Source organism: Siphateles boraxobius, unplaced genomic scaffold (assembly GCF_051911475.1).
Source record: "Siphateles boraxobius isolate OS27281-9 unplaced genomic scaffold, OSU_SipBor_1 86, whole genome shotgun sequence".
NCBI lineage: Eukaryota > Metazoa > Chordata > Actinopteri > Cypriniformes > Leuciscidae > Siphateles > Siphateles boraxobius.
Genome location: NW_027509215.1, coordinates 9,715,051 through 9,741,533, shown reverse-complemented (window position 1 = coordinate 9,741,533; position 26,483 = coordinate 9,715,051). Strand labels below are relative to the sequence as shown.

The window sequence follows — 26,483 nt, the reverse complement described above, 5'->3', positions numbered from 1 at the left end:
CGAGGCCATGGATTGTCCCGATAATAACATGGTTATTTTGCAGCAATGACAACTTAAAGCTTTTAGTTATGTTTGCAGCGCAATATTTGTGTATATAATAATAATAATAATAATAATATAATAAAATGTATGGTTATTTCTGTCAGTTACAGCTCGTTAGATCTAGAATTCTGCCCGCTTTGAATCAGACAGCGAGATAAAGTAGTGCATAATATTACATTTATTTGAATGATTGAATTAAATCATATATTTTAATTATCGATTCAGTAGCAATTTTATTAATAAAAGTCAATTGGCAGCGTTAATAAGGTTCTGTGTGTGTGTGTGTGTGTGTGTGTGTGTGTGTGTGTGTGTGTGTGTGTGTGTGCACTTTAATGAAAACAGCGCATTAATATAGAACAGTGATTAAACTGACTTGGAACTACCTGTGCATTAAATTGTTAAAAAGCTTAGCATATAAAAAGCTTAGCATTTTATTGCACACCTTCCAGCCAATTAGAAACGAGTATTCAGACAGACCCTGGTATAATATGTATTAACAAAAGAGTTGTAGTAGTGCTGTTGACCCTTGACCATTAACCTCTGTCAGATTGTGTTTGACGAGTGCCATAAGGCTAAAAATGCGACTTCCACCAAGATGGGTAAAGCCGTCCTGGATTTGCAGAGCAAACTCCCCCGGGCGAGAGTAGTGTACGCCAGTGCCACAGGTGGGTGCGCGCCACACCGTCTTTACACTCACTACATGTGTGTCACGCATTTGTAATTGGCCTTCGCTACTCTGATTTTATTTTTATATACAAAGGTATTGATCACACCTTTATTTACATATGTATTGGGAGAGAGTGAGAGAGAGAGTTTTTTGAAAAATCTATATAAAGGAAGTCTATGGAAGCTTGTTTCTGCCACAGAATAAAACAATTTAAAAGATAATTGGGACTTTATCTCGCAATTCACTTTTTTTCTCAGAAATGCGTGATATAAAGTCACAATTGCCTGTTACAAAGTCAAAATTGCGAGATATAAACTCACAGTTCTGAGAAAAAATGGCAGAATTGCGATTTCAGGAATGTGTTCCAATGTGACGTCACATTGGAACAGGCCCCGCCCACAACAACTCCACCCTATTAGCATAGACTCTGCGCGTTCAAGTAAGAAATGTATTCTTATTAAAGCTGCTAAACTTGTTCAGTCAAGAGCAGTGAGTGATTTTCTGTTTTCTTTTGTTGTTTGATTAATATTAACAGCATACATAGCAATAGGTACTGTATATTTGACTTTAATACACAGATCTAATATACACACGCAATTTCTTTCCCTGCTGTTTATGTTCACAGACATAACCGACTGTGTTTATGAACTTTGTGTTTTTGACATACCGGTAACTTTGTGTGTATTTGTCAGTTTAAGTGCAATAAGACGTGAAAGAGAGAGTAGTTTAATACTCTCGGGACGCACTGTCTGACATCCAGCTTTCTGTGCGTGTGATTTGGATGTGTGCACTCAGAAAACCATTTATCATAATTTTAGACTGTTATGGCTTTAAAACACAAGCAGATAATAAACTTTCATGATGATGAAGAACAGCAATGTCACGTGACCGTTTTGGAGATAATCAAAACCAAACAGATGTTTTCTTAGTTTTTGGCAGAGTTTTTGAGTCACGTGTATAGGCTCCGCCCTTTTCTGGCAGCAGCTCATTTGCATTTAAAGATACATGCACGAAAACAGCATGTTTTTCCTTCCTCTCAAAAATAGCCGTTTACAACGTCGTATAATAAATGATCTGTTGGGTATTTTGAGCTGAAACTTCAGTCACATCCTGGGGACACCTTGAGATGTTGTAAAAAGAGGCATAATAGGTCCCCTTTAAAAAGGGGTTCATTAACGCAACCATTTCATTTATTAAAAGAGTTTCCTGCCTTTATCATTCTCGTTCTCTAGGTGCTTCTGAGCCAAAGAATATGATCTACATGAGCCGATTGGGGATCTGGGGGCAAGGAACACCGTTCAAGACCTTTGACGACTTCTTGCATGCTATTGAGAAGAGGTCAGAGTTCATCCTGAGCAACACAGTGACCATGGCTTAGATTTCTCAGATGATGTTACTTTTTTTCCTGACAAAATGCTCACTTTTTAAAAGTTTTCTCTTATAAACATATGCTCTCTTATAAACATTTTCTCAATTCTCACCTTTGTTCTTCCAGGGGCGTTGGTGCCATGGAGATTGTTGCAATGGACATGAAAGTGAGTGGCATGTATATTGCACGGCAGCTGAGCTTTTCCGGCGTGTCCTTCCGAATAGAGGAGATTACACTGGACGAAGAGTTTAAACTGGTCTACAACAAAGCAGCTAGACTGGTGAGAGAAACCAGTTCATATTTGATCAGTTCTTTTGTCTTTGGATCATTATATTTCTCACAGATTTCTACTCGTTCTAAATCATATATAGATAAAGTAGCATAGTAAAGATTACATTTATATGAATGTATTAGTGTGAGAGAGAGCGATTGCGTGTGAATAGTGAAGCTGTGTGTTTTAGTTACTGTGAAATATATGCTAGAACTTTTCAGTTTCTAAGCTGTTTTATTGATAAATCACAGAACAGAGTTTACAGTACATTTCTGCGTCACTGAATGATTCTGTGTGCACGTGATATGCGCTATTGCCTGTGCTGTGTGTGGGTAATGCAGCAGCAGTTTATAACGACGATTAACTTATCTGTACAATAAGCTGTGTAAAATGTGCATTTACGCTATCAATTTTGAGCATCCAGGTGGTATGATCAAACATATCTTGTGGCGCACTCTCTGAGTCTGCATTTATTTGTCATTTTAACTGAAAGTGAGTGTTAAAGTGGACTTCAAAGATTTCTTCTCCTGTTGCGCCCTCTACAGGCCATGATCAGCAACTAGTCGACGTCAAGCTTAAAGGGCACATAACACGCACAGTTTCTGCCAATCTCATGTTACTCTTGAGTACCTATAGAGTAGTATTGCATCCTTAATATAAACAGCCAATCACCTGAAGGCGTGCCGTGGGCCTCGGAGCTAAAGATTCACGCAAAATACATCATCGCATTATTCCTGGATAACATTTGATTCACTATACGTTCACACGATGATTCGATTTTAGAAACGGTTTCTATTTCTCTGCAACGTCGCGCTGGAACAATAAACACAAAGTGTGGCAATAATAATCTCAGCTACTGTTCATGTGCTTTATTTAATGTTAAAAGCGTGTAATGTGACTTTGAATATCATGTAGTGCTCCAGCTTTGTAGCTGTAAAAGCAGAGATGGATAATTCATCTCAGATCTTGAAATTAAACAAATGGAAACAAGAACGTTCAAACTATGAACAAACAAGTGTATTATTTGACAAAGATTGTTTTAGTAGCTCAGTAGCCTATGTATTTTAATAATGTTAAAATGATGTATTTGTGAATTTGATTATGTAGCTACTTGTCCATTTTCTTGCGAGTGCCGTCAGGATTACTCTCTGGTGCCGTGAGACTCCGCCCACACGCTGTTCTGATTGGCTGTGGGTTTTGATTGATTTTTAAGCATCTCGCAGTCCTTCACGTAAAGTCGACTATAGGGCTGCAGCTATCGATTCTTTTTGTAATCGAGTAATCGGATATTTTTGTGTGTGTGTGTTTTATTAACAGAATAGTTATATTAAACTTGTGTCTATTTCAGTTAAAGCTGTTAAAAGTTATATACTATAAGTTATATAGTATGCAAGTTAAAGCTATCTCATATGTGAATTTTCCTTTAAGATGTTATAATATAACCACTCTAAGCATCGAAGCATATTTGTGTATTCTGGTAGTTTAACGCTGAAGAAGAGCTGTAACGTGACTTGTTGAACACGCAGTAAAAGCTGACGTACTTTTTGTTCTGTGCGTTTTAACTGAAAAATGATTACTCCGAATCTTTATTAAAAACCAACAGGCTGGGGACTTAAATTTTTTGTTGTTGTCTGTATTTGGCAGACGTGAAATACAAACAAGGTCTCGCAAAGACTGCAATACAATATTTGTTCCTCCATCACGTCCCGGTGTGTAACGTTACAGTGAATGCATGCTGAAATTATTGTTGCGTGGCTACATAAAAGTTTAAGCATATGTGAAGCATTGCTGCAATTGGTCTGACTGGTGTGTGTGTGTGTGTGTGTGTGTGTTTGTGTGTGTGAAGGGGTTCTTTTTTAGGCTATACTCTTGCAATTGAACGTGATAGTTACGTTTACTACTTAAAAATGTCATCAAAGCTAAAAATCATATCTAGTCAAACCGCATCACGACATCGCTACAAATACAGTATGGGATTAAAATCAGCGAAGATCAATAGGCTTAGACTACGTTACCTTGTTTCAGCGAGTTAAGTGTATTAAGTGAATTAAGTGTGTAATGATCCCACACTTTAGACAATTTCTGCCGTTTATTTACATATTTATTCTCCGCCATCGCGCCAACTATTTCTTCCTGAACAGGTCCGTGTGAATAAACGGTCCATATGGAACAATCATATCCCTGCGCCGCGCGTATAGTGCACGTCATAGGAATTTAACGAGAATTAAACTCTGCCTCGAGGAATTTTTGTAATCGAGTAACTCAAGGAATCGTTTCAGCCCTAGTCGACTAGTCTGTTCAACCCCTAGTGTGGATAAAAGGCCAAAACATAACGATAAAGATGCATTTTTAATGTATCCAGATTTAATGTAGACATAACCTAAGTAAGAGTGTCAAAATCGAAATCGATCGAAATTAATTCACAATCTCAAAAATCGAAATAAAAAATGGAATCGTCGATACTGCCACGCCCCCATGTCGCGCCTGTGATGGAAATTTCGGATCGTTTTACTGACTCTAGTTAATTTTGATGAACGAGATTGAACAATAATCTTTTTTCTAGGCATTTCAGGGGCTTTAAATGTTTTTAATAACTCTAATTTAATAAACTTTTAACAGGCAAATTCCCCGAACACATCCACCTACGCAATCTTGATCATATTCTGAATTAAGAAATCATTATAATGCGGTCAAAAATAATTTACAGGGAACATTAATAATTACTTGACCTTCCGAGTCTTTTGTTCATTTGTCGCGTGACAGAGGCAATGAATGGATCGTTCATGATCGACTCATCACGGCGCGGAAAAAAAACACGTGTTGAAAGGCTGTGAGTCCTCTAACTTGGATTCTATGCCCGAGCCCGAACTTGGCCGATATTTCCCGTCACTATCCTCGGGCCGGGCTCTTGATCTATAGACGTGCACTACAACGCAATAGAGTGCGGCGCGGGACTAGATTTGATGGCCGAATGCGAGCGCGGGCGGTAATGCACTCACTCTGTGTGTGCGGGAGAATAAAACGATTCGCACGACTCCCGCAAACTAGAAATATCTATGAATAAAACATAAAAGCGAATACATTTTTATTTATCTGTTGCAGAAAAGCAACAAGAACAACTAAAACAAAATAGAAACGATTTACAGGCCAGAGTTTCTATTTAAAACATGTTTGCAGCGTTGAGCGATTTAATCACAGACATTTGTGTTGATTTCTTGAACGCAATGACCAATCAGAAGCATTTAAGATAGACTCCCCTCACCGCTCAAAACGGACTTTTTGTTCAGAGCTGAATTCTGTAAGCTGGCAAATCCTCTAATTACAACAAACAAAGTGTAGGCTATATATTATGAAAGATTCATTGTGCAGTCAGCTTCATTGATAATAACAGAGATGTGTGAGATTGCGATGAACTGATGTCAGCTTTTTAGGAGCAACAGCAACCTGTGCTTCAAAATCGAGAATCGAATCGAACCGTGACCTTAGAATCGAAAATGTAATCGAATCGAGGATTTGGAGAATCGTGACACCCCTAAACCTAAGAGATTCTGCCATGATTTGTCCACTGATTTTGATTACATGACATTTAAAATCCTTCTTTCTCTCTGTAGTGGGCTGAGGCTCTCGAGTTGTTCACCCGAGCTGCAGACACGCTGGGTCTGGCCTCCCGGAAGTCTCTCTGGGGTCAGTTCTGGGCGTCACACCAGAGGTTTTTCAAGTACCTCTGCATCGCCGCTAAAGTCCGTCGCCTGGTTGAGCTCGCTCAAACTGAGATGCAACACGGCAACGTGAGTCAGGATTCATATTTGTGCTTTTGCTTGTTATATAAACCCATAGAAAGGTTTTACTATTCAGGTACAAGGTTCTTTAAGTGCTTGAAGCACTTGAATTTGACCTTCTGAAATTGAAGTCCTGGAAAATCCTGGAAAACAGCCATATTTATGAAAAGGTACTTGTAAAGTGCCTCAATTATTGAAAGACAATATATGAAATTAGTGTTTAATTTTATTGATAAAACAATCTTTTCACGTAAAATGAATGCTGCAGCCTGTCTGATAATAGATATGGAGGCATTTCGCATGGATATGAGTGATATTTCTCATAAATATCCAAGTATATGTAACAGATTTCATTCTTATATAATATCTTGTCTTGTTGTCTTTTCAGTGGTTTAAGTTACCACAGTCATTGCATTTGCTGCACTTTATTTGTGTGATTTTTGTTTATTAGTTAATTATTTATTTATCTATTTACCTTTTTTAGAATTTGAAAGATAATAAAGATATTGTTTGATAAGTGAATTCTCTGATTGTAGTCCTTGAAAACCAAAAAAGTAGTGCTTAAAGTCTTTGAAAATCTTGGAATTTCATTTTAAAGAATCAAAGGCTGTGATTTTATTATATATATACACGTGTATATATATATACAGTGCGTGTTGCAGTGACGACACTGTTCATTTTCACATGAGCAGCTCATTATTAAATTTTTTCAGTGTATCAGATCGTCTCGGATCCATACAAACTCCATTTCTTTTTATTATTAATATATAATAATATATAAATATATAATCACAACATTTTTGGCAAAATTGTGTGTCCCGACAAACAAGCACAGCAAACCTTTTTAAAAATTTTTTTTTTATTGTGCAGCCCTACTTGGTATTCCCATACATCTGGAAAGGTAAATTAATTTTAAGTATGGAAACCGTGTTTTAAGTGTTTCACTAATTGTGTCAAATGGCTTCTCTCCCATGTCATTTAAAACAGTGCATCGTGATTGGCCTGCAGTCCACCGGAGAGGCTCGTACTCGAGAGGTCCTGGACGAGAACGATGGACACCTGGACAGATTCGTCTCCGCTGCTGAGTGAGTGCACTGAAACTCTTTAAAGCAAGCCATTTTCCATGAGTGGCTTGTACAGCTTCTGTCTGTTTGAATGGGGAAAGATGGAAATTAGAGCTACACGATTAATCGCATTGAAACTGCATGCGATTATTATTATTAAAGGCTGCGATTATTTTTTGCTCAGCTTGTCAGTGCAGCGACTGATCGGTAGTAAATGCTCCTTCTGAACACCAGAGGGCGTGTCTCACACACACACACACACACACACACACACACACACACACACACACACACTAGGGTGACCAGATTTCTCGGAGTGTAATACGGGACCGATAGAGAACGCATGCGTATAGAGGGAATGCACGTGACGTCACCGTTGGCCGGAGTGACTGCAGTTACGCCCACAAGTGGCAAAAAGACTGAGCGGCAGCATTGGTTTTCAGTGTGAATGCTGCGGAAAAACACACAAAACGCGTCTAAAACGGGAAAGAGCTTTGAGACTGACTGTACAACTAGATTTGACAAGAAATATGAGGAATATTTTTACAGACTGCCGAAAGCTACAGAACAGAGAAGCAAATAGATCGCTACAATTCATAGAAACAACTGGACTCCAGGCAGACAAAGGTGGATTTGCAGTTATCCTTTTTGTGTCAATATGCTGAATTTAGTGGTAAAATCATTCTCTATATATTGTATTGTTATATATTGCAGTGACAACTCATCAATCAAATATTTACCACTGTATATTCTGTATAATTTGACATTTTTAAATAAACACTGACAAAAAACTATACAAGTTTTAAGTCTCTAGACGATATGATGATATATATAACATTGATAAGTAATCACCTGGATTTAGACCTGCCTATTTTGTATTTATATAAAGCATTCACAGGCAAATTTGCTGTATGTATTTCCCTGGTGTCGAAATCAGGCACATATAAATGTAAGGAAACACGATTCCTGGCTGAATGTTAATATCCATGAATCACTGGATCTTTAGTAAGTTGTAAGGAACACTATATTGAGTCCAATCTTTAGTTTAAACTGATAATCGTTTGTTTTACTTGCGTTTTCGCAGTTTCCCCTATTAAATCCAGTCACGCAGCTGCTCTTCTGCCACTCAGTCCGGCTGAGGGGGCGTGTTCTGGCGGGAAAGTGACGTTAATGCATTCCCTCTATTAATGCGTCTTACATGCGCTTCATTAGGCACACTAGCACACACACACAAGGTCTCTCCCTCTCTGTCATGCGCGCGCTACACGGTTTGAACGTAACATATATATTCACTTAGCCTTTCGGAAACGAAACCTATTATATATAAAAAATATATATATATTAACGATGAAATAAGGGACAAAACATGATTTTTTCAGAATAAGTCGGGACACTAAAATTAGAGCGGAAATACGGGGCTGTCCCGGTAAAAACGGGACGTCTGGTCCCCCTAACACACACACACACACACACACACACACCACATATCCCTCTGAACACCAGAGGGCGTCTCTCACACACGCCAAATATGCCCCGCTGCAGAAGAACAATAACACACATCATGCCAGGAAATCCCTAAAGGGCATCACACTCTCTGTTGCTGAATAAACAGAACATTGAAACGCTTTGATTAAACATGACTTATAAACACACGACTGCCTTATTCTGCATAAGAAGCCACACCTCACAGATGGATGAGCTCAACTGTCGTTATGAAGTGAGTTTGGAGTAAAAGCATGTTATTAAATGTTGTCTTTTATTGGACGAGGTTATTAAATGCTTCTCATCTTTGAAAATGTTTGACGTGTGTTGCTTTTTCAAATGCACGTTATAAGTAGGGCTGGGTATCATAACAAAATTTTCGATACCGATACCTTGACTTCGATACCGGTTCCTGATCGATACTTTTTTTGATACCAATTTTATGAAACCAGTTTTAACAATATAACAATACCTAAAAAAACAAACTTATTTTTTCAGTCAGTTTGTTGACTTTTTACACATATTTTGAGTATGTAAAAAAGCACCAATGCTAAAGTTTTCTTTATATGCCTCGCGCTCAGCACACATGAAGCTTGCCGCAAAACACTCGCAAAAGTATCCTAATGATTATGGATGTGTCGGGAAACGATAGCAAGGAGATATTTTAATTGTTTATTAATGAACAAGTGTTTTCAGTGTGTTGGCAGCAAAGATGATTATTGCGATGCTGACTCGTCATTCCTGCAGTAGTGAACGTGCGCGCGCGCCTATATGGATTAGGTAATCAAACTATTTATTTCGAATTGTTTCGTTTAAAAATAGATATATTTTGACCCTAAATAGGACTATTCCTCATGTCTGTGAGGCAAGTATCCTATACGCTGAGTTTCGGTTCATTTGTGACGCGCTCCATTTCTTGCAGTCGAAGACGTATAAACTTTCTACTCTCAAGTGTATTCTGTGCGCTTTTCTTATGATTTACCGTATTGCCTTCTGACATAGGTAGGTACACTTTTGATCATTTCCACATATTTTCTGTCTATCTGGGTTGGGACGCTTACACACACACACACACACACACACACACACACACACACACACACACTACAGCCTCACGTGCGACGAGCCACGTCTCTGGGCAGCCGGTAAACTAGTGTTTTTCCGCCACAGCCAATCATGCTGCATGCTTATTGTTTCACTGACGTTGACGAGATTAACCACTTAGGTACCGAAACTTGGTACCGAAAAACAAGACATGATTCGATACTCGGTAGTATCGAGGCAATTCGGTCGGTATCTAAAAAGTACCGAACTCGGTACCCAGCCCTAGTTATAAGTGACTCAAACTCGCAGTGCTTTCAGATGGAGCAGCGTTCACAGAGCCGTACATCAATGACAAGCTGCTCATAAAAAATAATCGCAGCATTTGCAATTTCAAAATTGCGAAAAGCCAAATCGGTTTAAGTGTGATTACATGTAAATTGTGATTAATCATGCAGCCCTAATGGAAATCTCCAACAAATCGCCAATAGGCCAATCAGGATTCCAGAGTGCTGTATAAAATGGATAAATATCTGTGCATTATGCTCTGTGATTATAAGAACTAGATTGAGATTTGTGTGTTTTTGTCATATAGGGGTGTTTTCCAGTCATTAGTGCAGAAACACTTCCCAACACAGAAACCCAAAAGAGAGAAAAGTGCCGCAAGCAAGAGGAAACGTAAGTCACATCTTATTTTCCTTTGAAGATTTATGCCGTATCAAACGTTGATGTGTCAAAAACGTTGGGGGTTTTGTTATGAATATCTTCTGAAACCGTTTTCTGAAGGAAAGCCCAGAGCCCGGACTGCAAAATTTCCGAAGCACTGTGTGGAAGTGGGCGGAGTTATTAAAATCAGCGACGATTCAGACTCCGACTCAGATGAGCTTGACAGCGAATCAAACTCCTCCCCTGAATCACTACAGGACAATGATGATGTGATTTTCGTGAACCAGATCAACGGGCCTGCTGGTAGGTTGACTTAAATGCAAGATAAAATCACAATTAAGATCTATTTGTTGAGTCTTTGAGTTCACATTAAGCGGCAACCTTCCGGTCCCTCTTGAATCAAACACTGAAGTGACTTAAACTGTAATTCATCGACTGGCCACTAGAGACAGGCTCCAAAACAGAGTCAATCCCATAGACCCCCATGTTAAAATGCCCAACTTTACAGCAGAATAAAATAATTTACAGACTGAAACAAAAAGTGGTTTTGGTCTATGTAGCTAATTTTGGCTATCATGACAACTGTGAGGGGGGTGGTGTTTTATTTTATTTTATAACTCCTCTGTTTAAATCATATTAAGCCGTAAAATGTTCTGCATAATTAAGGGGGCGTGGCCACTTGAGTGACAGGTGGATTCCACTGATGTCACTACCAGCCGATTGTCTGCTGTCTGTTAGCGTCATCTGTTAATCCGCCTCGGTGTACATTTTCGATTATCAGCCAACATGGCGACGGCCGGCTCCGCCCATTTTGGGCTTCCAAAATGCTCTTCAGAAACACTACGGGTGACTTCACGCACACTACGTCCATCATTTTTTACAGGCTATGGTTCACACTTGGCCAGTTTGGCTCGTTATTAATGAGCTCTGATGTGATTAATTTGAATAAGTGTGAATCCAAACTCTGGTGCGCACAAAACTAGCGGGCCGAGATTCCAGAAAAGTAGGCCTGTCATGATAATTAAATAAACCATCTTTTTGTGGTTATTTGATCTAACTGTGGTTGTTGCAGATGATTATTGCCCTCTTTTATACTGCACAAGTGGGAGTCATAAACCAAAAGAAATAGACAAGCACCAATTAAGTTTGTGTACATTATATTCAAAGTCTTTTGAATCCATTCCGTAACTTAATGTGAGGGAAAGAAGAATATTTACATTGTTAAATAAGTTCAAGGAAACTCGTCTTCCCACCATTGTGGCTGTCAATCATTCTCCGTTCAGCATTCAAACCCAGCACATGGCATTGTTTTGTATGTTCTGTAAGTTAAATATACATCAAAAAAAAAGATTTTGTTTTGTATCTTTAGGTTCGGTGTTAATGCTAAGCAAACCAGGAATAAATGTATAATTTTCTTTTTTGGTCCTGTAAAAAAACAAAAACACGAGAGCCGTACTACATGTGTGAAGTGTTTTTTTTTTCCCCTCTGGTCTCTGCACTTGCACATTATAGTAACTGTGTTTTAGAAGAATTTACTCCTGGGTTTCTGTTCATTCAGGGATTGAAGGAGTGCAGATGCAGCTCACACTTATTAAATCAGGCCTAATTTCTGTCTAGACGGCTAAACCACACAGTGATTAAGATCTCTTCCAGACTCTGTGCTGAAGTCATCCTGTGTGTGTGTGTGTGTGTGTGTGTGTGTGTGTGTGTGTGTTTCCAGCTAAACTAGAAGAATTTAAGCAGAGGCTGCTGGGTAAAATAGCAGAGCTGGGGAAAGAGCTGCCACTCAACACTCTTGATGAGCTGATTGACAAGTTTGGAGGACCAGAGAAGGTGTCAGAGGTGAGAATCACTATAATGCATTGTGTTGAGTCTCACCAGGATGTTTAAAACAATTCCTACATTAAAATTAGATTTACACGGCCACATTAATTAGTATATTACTGATTAACATTTAGGCCGCATTTACACTGGTTCAAGTGACCCCGATTTTTTTCCTCCCGTGTGGCACAGATCGAATATGACCCATGAACGTTTAAGCAGGAAAAAAGCACATGGATTCCGATAAGCTCAGATCGGTTTCAGGCCTTATTCATATTTATGAAATGAATGAATTATGTAATAAATCTGATATTAATCGGATATGTGCATTTGCGTCTGCCATGTAAGCGGAAAATCGGAAATTCCCGTCAATGCGAGTCGTACGTCATTGAAAAAGTGACAGTGGTGAATGACGTGAACTCAGGTGGACACTAACCGTGATCACATGACTCAATAGCGCAATGGAGTACCTTAGGTTGTTTCGTCAAGTGTATGGTGTAAATGCAGATATCGGATATGGATCACTTTTAAAAGATGTAAGCTGGTCGTCAAAAAATATAGTCAACAAATCTGTAAATGAGGCCTAATATGGTGCTTTTATCAGTCCACAAGAAAACAAAGTCATGTTTACCAGACCATATCACACAATGTTGTTATTTTGAAGAAAAACTATTTAAAACCATTCCTTAAAGCTGCATTCTGTAACTTTTTTGGGTTAAAGATTATCATAACTAAAATTAAGTACATAACCAGCCAGTGTTCAAAACTCTCTGCTTGACGTAGCTCGATTCAAAACGTTAAGCTTGTAATAATGTTTTTAGCTCCAGTGGTACTGGTGGATTTCCGCGGGAAATTCGAGCATGTCTTTGCGTCATTACGTCACATCTGTACACTTAAAGGAGTCTCGGCTAGTAGGCTACGAGTGTGAGGATGTTGGACGTGGAGATTTATAGCCTTTTCTCACAGCACTTGATATAATTAAACTTATTAATTTGATGGCGGATCCAGAAAGGTTCAAACGACAATCACCAGTGACAACTAGAGATTCACCCACTGTAAAATACATAAGACTTCGGATTCGGAGTGGCTACAGAAAAAGAGAGGCTGCAACCGGCCCATGCGGAAAAAAGGATAAATATCGGAAGGGCATTAGATATAGTCACGCATGATAAGCGATCTTTAGATTTAATAAGCGTGATTTACTGCAATGCTTTTTTCCCCTTAGTTGGTCAGAAGAAAAGTGGATGTTACTTATTTGTTCAGATTATATTTTCCAGCAAAAATTCGTAGGTTGGTCATACTTCCAAAAAGTATAATCTGTGATTCTGAATAGGGGTCGACCGATAATCGGCGCCGATATTAAGCATTTTTATGGTTATCGGTATTGGCCATTTTCAAAACCGATTTGCAGATAAAATAAAATAATTTTGAAATGCGCTATATTTGGCTCTGACGCAGCCACCTCTGTCAACTCACCACTCTGTGGTCTAGACTAATGTCCCCGCACATATGATTTGTTGGGAGTCACGAGTTCGGCCAATCAACGCGGAAAGCTGAAGGCACTGAAAGTTTTGCACTCTCACACCGAAAGCACTTGCAGACTGGAGCTGATTCACTGATCACACATCAGCTGTCTCTAAAAGTTAAGGCAGCAGCAGCAGACTTTGCTGAAGTAGCAATAAATCACTACACTAAAGTTGCAAAACACCTCAATAAAATATGTTCACATCTGTATATTAAATAAATATCACAATGTCATGCTATGACACAAGTAAAATGCTAAATGTGTGTTTGTGTGTAGATGACGGGCCGAAAGGGTCGTGTGGTGCGGCGTCCTGATGGCAGTGTACGATATGAGACCCGAGCGGAACAGGGCCTGACCATCGACCACGTCAACGTCAGAGAAAAAGAGCGATTCATGACTGGAGAAAAGGTGATGACCTCTGACCTACAAACACACAACACGACCCAGAGCGGGATTCAGGATATTTGTGTGGCATATTATGAAGTGTTCATATATCTAATGCAAGTTATTCTCTGTGTGTTTCTCTCTCAGCTGATAGCCATCATCTCTGAAGCGGCTAGTTCGGGCATTTCCCTACAGGCGGATAAACGTGTGCAGAACCGCAGGAGAAGAATTCACATGACCTTAGAGCTGCCGTGGAGCGCAGACCGCGCCATCCAGCAGTTCGGTGAGTGTCTGCGTTTGTTTGTGTGTGTTTGAGTCATTCCTAGAGCTCATCCTGTACAATTTTAGGGAAAAATCGGGTCTATTAGGGACGTCCTTTTTTAGGCGCACCGAAATAACATCACATACACAGTGTAATCATAGTAAAAAGCTGTGAAAAATATGATACACCAGATGAGAAGTTTATCTATGTATCATCTTTATATCTCTTTTAATTCCTTTTATAACTGTTTTAATTTTCCTTGCTTTTATTTTTTTATTATTTGAATTCTTTTCTGTGTAAAGCACTTTCAATTACCATAGTGTATGAAATGTGCCATATAAATAAACTTGCCTTGCCTTTGAGAGACATTGTGGTGGTTGCTAATATTGTGGCTGTGTGTCTGTGTATCAGGGCGAACGCATCGCTCAAATCAGGTTACTGCTCCAGAGTATATCTTCCTCATCTCTGAGCTGGCGGGAGAGAGACGCTTTGCCTCGATCGTTGCCAAGAGATTGGAGAGCCTGGTAAAATCTGTTTTTTTTTTAGATGTTATATACACTTATCTGCTCTAAGAAATCCATTTTATTTTTTCTCAAATTCTGTGTTTTCAGTTGCTCTTTATTTTAAGGTGATGTAGTTCAGGGCTGTCAAAATGGCTGAAAAGCTAAATTCAAATTTCTTTCTTTAATAATATAACATTATATTCGAATTCTACAGGCAATACATAAAGGTATACTTCACCGATTAGCTTTGTATCAGTAGAAACCCGGTAGTATTTTCGAATGACTTCCCTCCCTCATGTCCCCCTGAGACGAGAGATTTCTGGATTGTGTGTCTGAAAAAAAAACTACAGATGACTTAAAAATCACCATTTCGCGTCATCTGAGGCTTTTTTGTAGCCTGGTCCCACCAGACTCTCGTACATTTCATGTGTACATAGAGTCTGGCACCGCTCTATTGACAAGCGTAAACTTCCTTGTAGGCGGGTACTCTATTGAAGTCTAAAACTATTGGATCTGCGGAGAGTCACTCTGGATCTACTGTACCATAACCAATCGCTAACGTTTGGTCGTGACGTATGTCATGTCGAACCCCGTGGGGAGGAGGGGCACAACATCATGGCCACCAACAAAACTAAGCAAAGATTGTTCTTGCTCCGACTTTAACTTCTTGATATTCGGCAGCGTTGCCACAACGAACCGAATGCCTTCGCTCGCATCTTTCTCCCTGCCATTACTGAACTACAACTCAAAATAACGCACAACATCAACGTCATCGTTCTCAGCCACTCCCTCTGTTCGCTGATTGGCCCGGTAAAAAATTTCCCGGAGAAAACCAAAGACTACAGCACAATCCCAAACTAGTACTGAAGGAAAATGAAAATTGAGCGGAAGTACGTAGGAGGGCGGAGCCAGGCTAGCTTTTTTGGCCAGAGGCTAGAGACTACAGCCAGTAGTAGGAGCATGTTTTCAACCCGCCCATAGGGGGTGGCATCTCACTCACCGAATGTACAAATAGTGTCAGCCATCTTTTTTTTTTCAAGCTAAGCTAACAGACTCTTGCTCTGTGGAGAAAGCTTAGGCACAAGGGGATTTTGAAGATCTGGTGTGCGAATCCAATGCTCGTGGCTAGCTGGACGAGCCACAATACAGCGAGGAACAGATGCGGATGATGGAGGAATTTCAGCGATGCCATTTTCTTCTGGAGAAATCGCTGAATCTGCTGAGGAAACGGCACCGCCAGCATGTGTAACAGAGCATCCTAGCTTTGATCCACACATGGATGGATCTATCTATCTATCTATCAGTTTCGAGGCAACTAGTTGCCTAGTTGTATCCTTTCTTCCGATAGTGCCCTCTGTAACCAGTAGGCGTGGCTTGGGTGTGGCCTTGTAGGGCAGCGAAGCAAGTGCATTCTGGGAGTTGTTGTCTTTCATCCACATGAGCCAAAAATAAATTTTCTGGCTTTTCTCAGTCTAGAAAATTTTCTCACATTTCTACTACATAAATGACCCAATTTAAATATACATTCATCTTTCCAGCGGTGAAATATTCCCTTTAATGTTAGAGGAAAAAAGTACTGTATTGTCTCTTATGTCCACAAGAGGGCGCAAGCGAACGCAATATGCAAATATAAACCAAATCAATCTCATTTTTTATTGAAATGACATTCACTTTTTAAAGTGCATTAACTTTTGAAACAATTGTTCTTAAATAAAATACAATTTTCTTAATGTGCATGCAAGGAAAATTAGGTTACAGTAGTGCATAAAACTGTGTAAGTGCATCAGTAACCTGAGAAAACACGCTTCAATAGAAGCGTAATGAACTACATGAACACAAAATAGCAAACTGCCATTCAGAAACAATCCATTTCTACTCACAACATCTACATATTCTTCCTCAAAAACAGCGCTGAGTGCTTTTTGTTGACAATGTTTCCAGCAGATGAAAACACGCTCAGCTCTGACCGATCTGCCAGGAATGGCCAAGTATGTCGTTGCACGATTTTTGCCACCAACTGAGAGTGTTTTCGTCAGCTGGTAGCCTTTTCCCGCCATTTTACAAATTAACTATGCAGCCACACCCGCTTTTTACTGGATTAGCTAACAAAAACAAACCGCGTCAGTTATGGCATCATGCCGTTAACACACCAAAAATTTTAATCCACGGTTTTTGCATTCAAATGTGCGTTTTTTTTTTATCCTATGAATATTCTACATTTTTATTTGACAGCCCTAATGTAGTTACATTGTACTTATTCAAATAAGTACTTAGTAATATTAAATAACTACATGTACTTACTATAGAGTTACGGTTAGGGTTTGGTTTAGAGTTAGTTTCCGGTAATTATGGATAATTTACTGTTATTACTATAGTAAGTACATGTAGTAACGTGTAACTACATCACTTTAAAATAAAGTGTTACTGTGTTTTCCATTTTAATTTTGATGGATTCCATTTTTAATGGTTTAATTCAATTTTAATAATCTAAAAGGATATTTAATCAGTTGAATTCATAAAACTTTTAAAAACGTAAGAATTTATGAAAATTGTAACAATAATAGGGCCCTATGAAATGTTTTATTTTTTACATAAATTCTTTGTTATCTGTTTTTTTTTCCGGATTCTTTTTTGTGATTTAATACAAATTAATTATCATAAACATATTATCAAAACGCAAACGGTAAGCAAATGAATGCATAAGACTTAATTAATCTTTAAAAAATGTAATCAAATGAAATTTGAACAATTCTTTTCAGTTTTTTTGGCAAACAAAGTACTACACAACATGTTTACTGTTTAAATTAAAGAAATGGATGAAAAATTGTGTGATATTCTTTAAAAAAAAATGTAATAAGCTGTAGAACTGACGAACATGCAGACATGTTTTGCAATATCAGTCTTTTTGATCTTCACAGACACTATTCCATATCGCAATTTAAGTGTACAGCCCTATTTTTGATTTATTCATCCAATCTTTTCCAAATTCCACGTTATACAGTAAATTCCATTTCCAATATTCTAATAAGGTTTGAAAAATCTCAGCCAATCAGAACTCGATGTTTAATAAACAGCTTTGTGGCACTTGAATTTGGACCAATAGGATTTCACTTTGGGGCAAAACTGCCCAAAATATGGAAAACATGCATCACTTACAGTCATGGCTTGTTAGGATGTGAAATATATCAAACTTCATTATGCAATATTTATTAGAAGCCATTCTACAGTCATGTGAGAAACTGCTTAAAAAGGTGTCAGATGTATAGAGCATGTTTATGGAAATGTAGCCACATTAAACTATGTTGTGTTTTTCAGGGGGCGCTGACACACGGTGACCGACGAGCCACTGAATCCAGAGATCTGAGTCAATACAACTTTGAGAACAAAGTAAGAGTGTTTTCCTCCAAGTCAAACACAGTATAACAGCTCATTCTCTGTTCTTCTCTGACTTCATTAGATTGCTTTCACTTTAGTAATATTTATATACTATTATAGTGTTTATTAATATATTTTGAGAGTTTTATTTTGTTTCTGTTTTCTTTCAGTATTTCCATATATTTTTATTTAACTTTTATTTCTGTATTAGTAATTTTACCATTTAAACTTATTTCAATTAATTGTCAAAGCAACATTTCTAATTTTCATTTAAATGTAAGTTTAAGTTTTTCCATCGAATATTAATATTTTCAGCTTTATTTCAATTACCGAATTTAAAAAAAAATAGTTTTAGCTCTAGTTTACAATAACAACATTTTTTTTTTTTCCTGAACCCGGAAGACACAAGCTGCAATATGGTTCAGAGTTGGGCAAAATCTTTTATATTGCAAATATACCACAGTTCAGAACCACACTTACAATGTGAAAAGCGACCTGTCGGGGTGAAATCAAACTCTAGTTTGAGCCAGAATTGACCACCTCATTTACTGAAGCTGTTTACTGATGGCTTGTCTTTTGTCTGTCTTAGTATGGCACCAAAGCATTGGATAAGATCACTAAAGCCATCCTCGGGCACATCGACAACAAAGTCCCTCCACCAAAGGGTTACCCAGGAGGTGACATGTTCTTCAGAGGTAACAATGTGCTTCACTGATGCACTACATCTCAATTCATACACCTGTAGTCTTCACACCTAGGCCGTGTGTCCACCAAAGCGTTTTTTCATGCAGCTGGCGTATTTTGGTCGCTGAGAGTTGAAGAATGTTCAACTTTGAGTAAAACGCAGTGCTCATCACTGTCACTTTTTACCCAACCGTCCAATCACAGTGGGAGAAGGGGCGGGACTAATATCACACCGACCAATCTCCACATTCTGCTTGTTCAACGTCAACAGATTACTACAACAAGCATAATAACGGAACAAAATAATTTAAAACAATAGCCAGAGAAAATACGTTACATTGTATCGACATTTTAATATAGAATCAACACAGAAAAAAAATATGTGTGAAATGAGATACTAGTAACACTTTCGCGGATATTCCGTATCATAACAAGCAAAGTGTCTCAACTGGAAAAAAAATGCTACGCTGCCAGAACGCTCTCAAGCGCCCATAGCTAGGCGTTTTCACCAGAGGACACGCGGCCTAAAACTATGTATTTCACAAACATACACTATCATTAAAAAGAAGTCCATTTTTTTTTTATTAATGCTTTTATTCAGCAAAAATGCATGACATTCATCAAAAGTGACATTTACAGGGTTTCTGCAGGTCTTAAAAAGGGTCTTAATTCACCCTTGCACAAATTAAGGCCTTAAGTTCTTAAATCAGAGCTGAAAGTCTTAAATTCATAAAGTCATGGCATTAAATGTTGCATGCATTGCAAAAATTAATACATGTGCATCAATGCCATGACGCATTTGCCAGATCCCGACTTGTAAAAAGCGTTCACGTCTTTCTAGAGCTCTTGTACCACCTGACCGCTGCAGATTTATTTAGCCGTTGATAGTGTTGCCATAGAAAGGCATAATTCTGAGTCAGAGAACATGTGTTGTTATCATCAAATTACAGTAATTACGAAATGGCTTAAGCACAACATATCTTCCTCATTATTTTTTGTCCTGTTTTCCAATATAAATATTTAAACTTCTTTAATCAAGATATATTTACTTGAGATGCAAATGTAAAATGAAGTCTTGAAAAATGTAACAAAATTAAGTGAGTTTATGCTTAAAACTAGAACAAATGTCAATGCGTTATGAAAACTGCCCATAGGCAGATATTTGTTCTTGTTTTAACCGTAAACTCAAATAAATTTGATCAGTTTCACTGAAAACAAGACTTAATATTTTGTCATTTTGTATCTCCAGTAAATGTATCTTGATTTAAGTATCTTTAGACATTTGCTCTGGAAAACCAGACAAAAACACTGAGGGAGAACATCACTTTTTTTGCAGTGTGATCAGAAGGTTCAGTATAAGATATTCCCATATTCTTGTCTTATTTTTAAAACTCTAAAGTGTTGCCAGTACAACTCATTGTGTTTGTCCCCAGACATTTACATTTAGAGAACATATGGAAGTATTGTGTTCCCTTCAATTTTCCATACTTTGAATTAAAAAGGTCTTTAAAAAGTCTTAGTTACCTTCATAAAACCGGCAGAAACCCTGCATTAAAGACATTTAAAATGTTACAGAATGTTTCTATTTTAAATAAATGCGGTTCTTTTTAATGTCTGAAAAATTCAGAAAAAATGCATCACAGTTTCCACAAAAGTTCAACATTGATAATAATCAGAACCGTTTCTTGAGCAGCAAATCTGCATATTATAATGATTTCTGAAGGATTTTCTTTCAAAACTTCTTTCAAGAACATTTCAAAAAATCGTATCAACCCTAAACTTTTAAACAGTTGTGTACTTTGATTAAATCGTATTTATTAATATAATATTTAGTTTGACATTTCTACCAAAATTCCATAGTTTCTGCAGTTACTGTTACTATAGTAAATCCATGAATTCGGCATACTGTGATTTTCGGGACACTAATCCTATTCTTACTATTTTGGCTTGTGTGTGAATCGGGATGCAGTAAGAGAGACTGCGTTCAAGCTCAGGCAAAATAACATGACACTAATGTTTATGTGCACTGATTTTAATTTTCATTTCATTTGTGTGCATCAGATATGAAGAAAGGCATGATTGATGTGGGAATCTTCTGTAGGGAGCCGCGTCTTGGTCTGAATACAGAGAAAGGTACATATAATACAGTTACACCACACTATTGTGACTATAATGGCTGATTTACTGCTAATCTTTGTTTAATTTGATCAATACTGCAATTGCTTCTGCATATTTATTAGTGATGAAATCACTTTGACTTTGTTTTACAGTCTTTTTCACACATTACTTGTACTTACTGTAGCAATGACAGTAAATTATGCATAATTACATGCAGTTAACCCTAAACTTAAGCCTATATTAAGTACATGTTGTTAATTGATAGGGATGCACCGATACCACTTTTTATATCGATACCGATATTCCTCTTAATTGATGTTACTTGGTACTTAAATGTATAAGTACACTGTATGTAAGGCACCTTTAAAATAAAGCGTAACCATGTGCCGGTATTTCGCTATTTTGATATTATTGATGTTGGCTGATTTACTCAAACCTGAATTTACAGAGATGTTAGATTCAAAATGTACTGAGAACAATGTTTATGGGTAATGTACATTTGTTCAGGATATAATGTAGCATCTGGATTAGGGATGGGACGGTATGAAAATTTCATATCACGATTATAGTGACCGAAATTATCGTGATTATCAATATTATCACGGTTTTGTTAAAACAAGATGAAAGTGTTAAAAAAGAACTGATGCTCACACTGAAAACATTTCAACAAGTTTTATATTTAAGAATCAACAAACAACAAATAAAATAAGCAGCTCTATGCACTTTTTAAAGCAAGATTCTATTCTGTGGCATTTCCTTCCTTATAATGACCGTCGTCAATAGCAACGCATTATAACTCAGCACATCCATATATCACAACGGACGCACGCTCTCATTTCATTCAAATACAACTTGTCATCTTGCGTCTCCGTTATTGATTGTATTGAAAATGAAATCGGAGTTGATTTATTGATTACAGAATTTGATAATATTGTTGTGATCATCTTGTCTGGACGAGTTTTGTACGCTGTACAAAATGGATTTAACAGGTAAGAATGGAGACAATCTCTATTCAATATGTCCCCGTAATTATGCGGTAAAAAGAAATCAGTGTTATAAGTGTACAATGAATATACATTATTATCTCTTAAATGTCACTCTTAATAGTCTTGTTTTAACTTGTTCGTTCGTCTTTGGCTCAAAGCCACTTGCTGTCAACTTTTCTTAGCAGAAGCTTCAAGTTTATTTCAAGTGAGTGTGATAAAATATTTCAACTCAAAACAACATTTTGTGCCCAATTATTTTCCCAGATGTAGTTTTAGTATTGAGATCAAAGTTAACTTGCCTTGCGTTCGCTACAACAGTGGATGGTGGTCACACAGGACGGCCCGGCAGATCTGAAGTGTTTTTCTCCATCACAGCGACTTTTTTTTGTGCATGTTCTGCAGACAGAGTGACCATCCTCGATAAAGTTTCCCTCAGGATTTTTGTAAATACCAAAATACGCCCACACCTCAGATTTGGTCCTCTTAAAAGGCTGAAAAATCTCCCGAACACGGTCACCGCCTTCCGCCACTCCTTCTCGAATAAAAAAAAACCCAACATTGCGCGCCTGCGTCAGACTGTTGCTGGCTGGACAGGATTTATAGTAAGTTATTAAAATCGCGATAATCAAACACTGTTTTAATGATAATTGAATTTTAAACGATAATACTAACCGTCAGCACATTTTATCGTGGTTTATAGTGAAACCGGTAATCGTCCCATCCCTAATCTTGATGTGATGTAATATTGTGGTGATGTGTAACTGATGTAAATCCTGTCTGTGGAGTTTCATCACATGTTTATACAGAAATGTTCTTTGCTTGTATTTCAGTAAATTACATGCAAGAAATGCATTGATTATTTGCAAGTTATATGCAACCAAGTGGCTAATTGACTTTCTTTTCTTCCTGTAACCCAGACTGCACCCTCACCAAGTTTCTGAACCGTATTTTGGGTTTGGAGGTCCATCAACAGAACTCTCTGTTCCAGTACTTCACCGATAACTTCGACTACCTGATCAACAAGGACAAAAAAGAGGGAAAATATGACATGGGAATATTGGGTGAGGAATCATCTGAATGTGCACAATTTTAATTTTAAAATGATTCACAGTCTTAATGCATGATTGTGCCTTCATTAAACAGATATTTATCTGGTATGTTTTCATAGCAGTAGAGGAGCTGTATGTGTGTATGATGAGATTGATGTTCTTCTGTCCTGTGTGTGTTCAGATCTTGCTCCTGGTAATGATGAGATTCACGAGGAAACGCAGGAGAAGTTTCTAACTCCAGGAAACCCTCAGGAGGGCCAGGTCATCCTCTATAAGGTACATGAGAGGAAAATCTCTATTCCTGACCTCCACTTGACTGGACACACACACCTCTCAAGAAATTAATACTTTTATTCAGCGAGGTGACTATCACACCCAAACACCAGCTGCTACAGCAGGTTATTTTTGTAGACATGTTTTACATGTAAACAGGAAATGTACAACTGCTTGTCGTTGAAGGGCAATAGATATGAAGATAAAGAATATATGTCAGAATGTGTGGGTGGTGGTGGTGATGTTAGGGTTGTGTAAAAATTAACAAGCAATTTTCAGTTCACGTTACACATTTCAACAAAATTAAATGTACTGTATAAATAAAAAAAAGTTAATTTTCTTTTGTGTACTACAGTATTGACCTTTCCCAGTAAATATTGACCTATACTGAAATCTGTATCTAAAAAGCTCAGTGTGATGCAAGTGATGGTAAATACGTTAATAATGTAACAAAAGGTTCTATTTCAAGTAAATGCTTTCTATTCATCAAAGGATCTTGAAAAAAATATCACGGTTTCCTCAAAAATATGAAGCAGCGCAACTGATAATCAAAAGAATTGTTTCTTGAGCAGCAAATCATCATATTAGAAGTATTTCTGAAGGATCATGTGATACTGGAGACTGGAGAAATGATACTGAAAATTCAGCTTTAATCACTGGAATAAATAAGTTTACAATATATTCACATAGAAAACGGCTATTTTAAATTGTAATATATCACTGTTTTACTGTATTTTTGATCAAATAAATGCAGCCTTGTTGAGCAGAAAAGACCCTTTCAAAACAAATGTCAAAAGTCTTTCTTACCGCAGACTTTTCACCAGTTGTCAGTGTGATAAATGTCCTGACGTTGTCCTATGGCTGTGTTCAGATCAGTGTGGATCGTGGGATGCCCTGGGAAGAGGCCTGCAGTAAAGCGGAGAAACTCTCTGGAGAATATGAAGGGTTTTACCTCTCAAACAAGGTACAAAACACATACATTGATGTCTGACAGTTACTCATGCTTGATATGTTTATGCATTTGTTTTCCCATCTAATTCATCGATTAACCGGCAAAATACAGGAAGTGGCGCATTACACGAACGGCATTACTAGACCGTTTTACAAGGATGCATTTTAAAACCATTTAATAATTATAACATAGTATAATGCTATTGTGAATTTACAAAGGCTGCGATTAAATTAAACGCATATATGCGCCGTGGGTTTAATAGCATATATGTGCTTTAATTACATGTGTGCAGGTTACGTGCATCTCATGTATATTAGATTATATATTTCAGCAGTGTTGTTCAATAAAACATATGATCACTTGGTTTTTATACTTGAGTGGAACCAATTATTATTGCCTCATATGCATTTTAAGTCATTTTGTTAACCTTATGTCTATTTTTAGCACAAAAAAATGATTTGATTACTCGATTAATCTTTAAAATAATCGATTACTTGATTACCAAAATAGTTTTTCGTGACAGCCCTACAAATGTTAAAATGTTTCCAATTACCAGCCATCTTTGAGTATTTTCATAAAGGAATATGTGTGTTTGTGTGTTCAGCTGCGTGGGAACCAGCCGTGTGTCCTGCTTGCCGAACAGGGTCGTGGTCGAAACCTCATCCTGTATAAACCCAACATCGGTAAACAGGCTCACCCTGAGAACCTGGACAACCTCCTCCTGAGATACTACAAGGTACAACGTGCATAATAACCCATGCCTACATCTCACACACATCAGTCTAATGTTAAAACTGCAGTAGGGAGTTTTGAGAAAATGTTGACTTAGCCTAAAAATTTGAACAAGCACAACTTACAGGTACAACCCCCTTGCTCTCTGCTGCGCTACAGCCCTCCCTCCACAGCTCCTCCCTCCACAGCTCCTCCCCCGCAGCTCCTCCCCCGCAGCTCCTCCCTCCACAGCTCCTCCCCCGCAGCTCCTCCCTCCACAGCTCCTCCCCCGCAGCTCCTCCCTCCACAGCTCCTCCTCCACAGCTCCTCCCCCGCAGCTCCTCCCCCGCAGCTCCTCCCCCGCAGCTCCTCCCTCCACAGCTCCTCCCCCGCAGCTCCTCCCCCGCAGCTCCTCCCTCCACAGCTCCTCCCCCACAGCTCCTCCCCCGCAGCTCCTCCCCCACAGCTCCTCCCTCCACAGCTCCTCCCTCCACAGCTCCTCCCTCCACAGCTCCTCCCCCGCAGCTCCTCCCCCGCAGCTCCTCCCTCCACAGCTCCTCCTCCGCAGCTCCTCCCCCGCAGCTCCTCCCTCCACAGCTCCTCCCCCGGAGCTCCTCCCCCGCAGCTCCTCCCTCCACAGCTCCTCCTCCACAGCTCCTCCTCCACAGCTCCTCCCCCGCAGCTCCTCCCCCACAGCTCCTCCCTCCACAGCTCCTCCCTCCACAGCTCCTCCCCCCACAGCTCCTCCCCCGCAGCTCCTCCCTCCACAGCTCCTCCCTCCACAGCTCCTCCCCCACAGCTCCTCCCCCACAGCTCCTCCCCCGCAGCTCCTCCCTCCACAGCTCCTCCCCCGCAGCTCCTCCCCCGCAGCTCCTCCCCCGCAGCTCCTCCCCCGCAGCTCCTCCCCCGCAGCTCCTCCCCCGCAGCTCCTCCCCCGCAGCTCCTCCCCCACAGCTCCTCCCTCCACAGCTCCTCCCTCCACAGCTCCTCCCTCCACAGCTCCTCCCCCGCAGCTCCTCCCCCACAGCTCCTCCCTCCACAGCTCCTCCCTCCACAGCTCCTCCCCCACAGCTCCTCCCCCACAGCTCCTCCCTCCACAGCTCCTCCCTCCACAGCTCCTCCCTCCACAGCTCCTCCCCCGCAGCTCCCCCCCCATAGCGGAGCCTGCCGTGAACGCGCAGGCTAGTAAGCAGGACCACCGATGACGGCGGATTATAAACAGTTATGGAACATTCACTAATAGGGACGAAACATCAACAATATGTTTTACATTGACTATGGCCTGCCCATACTTTGACTACAAACTTGGTCCTCAAATCATTATGTATTTTTCAATACATGTAACTTTATAACGTTGCACTCTTTAAGTTATAAATAGCTAACGTTAAAGGATTAGTTCACTTTTAAAAAAACTTTTGCTGATAATTTACTCACCCCCATGTCATCCAAGATGTCCATG

General features: G+C 39.0%; 1 protein-coding gene across 6 annotated transcripts in view; it reads left to right on the top strand.

Annotated features, from left to right (window-relative positions):
• The window catches only part of sbno2a (strawberry notch homolog 2a), a 58,101-nt gene that overhangs the window by 21,591 nt on the left and 10,027 nt on the right, over positions 1 to 26,483 (top strand). For all 6 annotated transcript variants that reach the window (XR_013200731.1, XR_013200730.1, XM_077222113.1 and 3 more), the window contains exons 12-29: positions 590 to 707; positions 1,942 to 2,047; positions 2,205 to 2,358; positions 5,961 to 6,137; positions 7,116 to 7,213; positions 10,311 to 10,393; positions 10,502 to 10,684; positions 12,102 to 12,223; positions 14,004 to 14,135; positions 14,259 to 14,394; positions 14,785 to 14,897; positions 18,192 to 18,263; positions 18,841 to 18,946; positions 20,997 to 21,068; positions 22,957 to 23,100; positions 23,270 to 23,364; positions 24,233 to 24,325; positions 24,918 to 25,049. Coding sequence is in view for 4 of the 6 variants with exons in the window: in XM_077222113.1 (XP_077078228.1) it covers positions 590 to 707; positions 1,942 to 2,047; positions 2,205 to 2,358; positions 5,961 to 6,137; positions 7,116 to 7,213; positions 10,311 to 10,393; positions 10,502 to 10,684; positions 12,102 to 12,223; positions 14,004 to 14,135; positions 14,259 to 14,394; positions 14,785 to 14,897; positions 18,192 to 18,263; positions 18,841 to 18,946; positions 20,997 to 21,068; positions 22,957 to 23,100; positions 23,270 to 23,364; positions 24,233 to 24,325; positions 24,918 to 25,049 (2,136 nt within the window). In the remaining 2 variants the exon portion in view is untranslated. The remainder of the gene's footprint in view (positions 1 to 589; positions 708 to 1,941; positions 2,048 to 2,204; positions 2,359 to 5,960; positions 6,138 to 7,115; positions 7,214 to 10,310; positions 10,394 to 10,501; positions 10,685 to 12,101; positions 12,224 to 14,003; positions 14,136 to 14,258; positions 14,395 to 14,784; positions 14,898 to 18,191; positions 18,264 to 18,840; positions 18,947 to 20,996; positions 21,069 to 22,956; positions 23,101 to 23,269; positions 23,365 to 24,232; positions 24,326 to 24,917; positions 25,050 to 26,483) is intronic.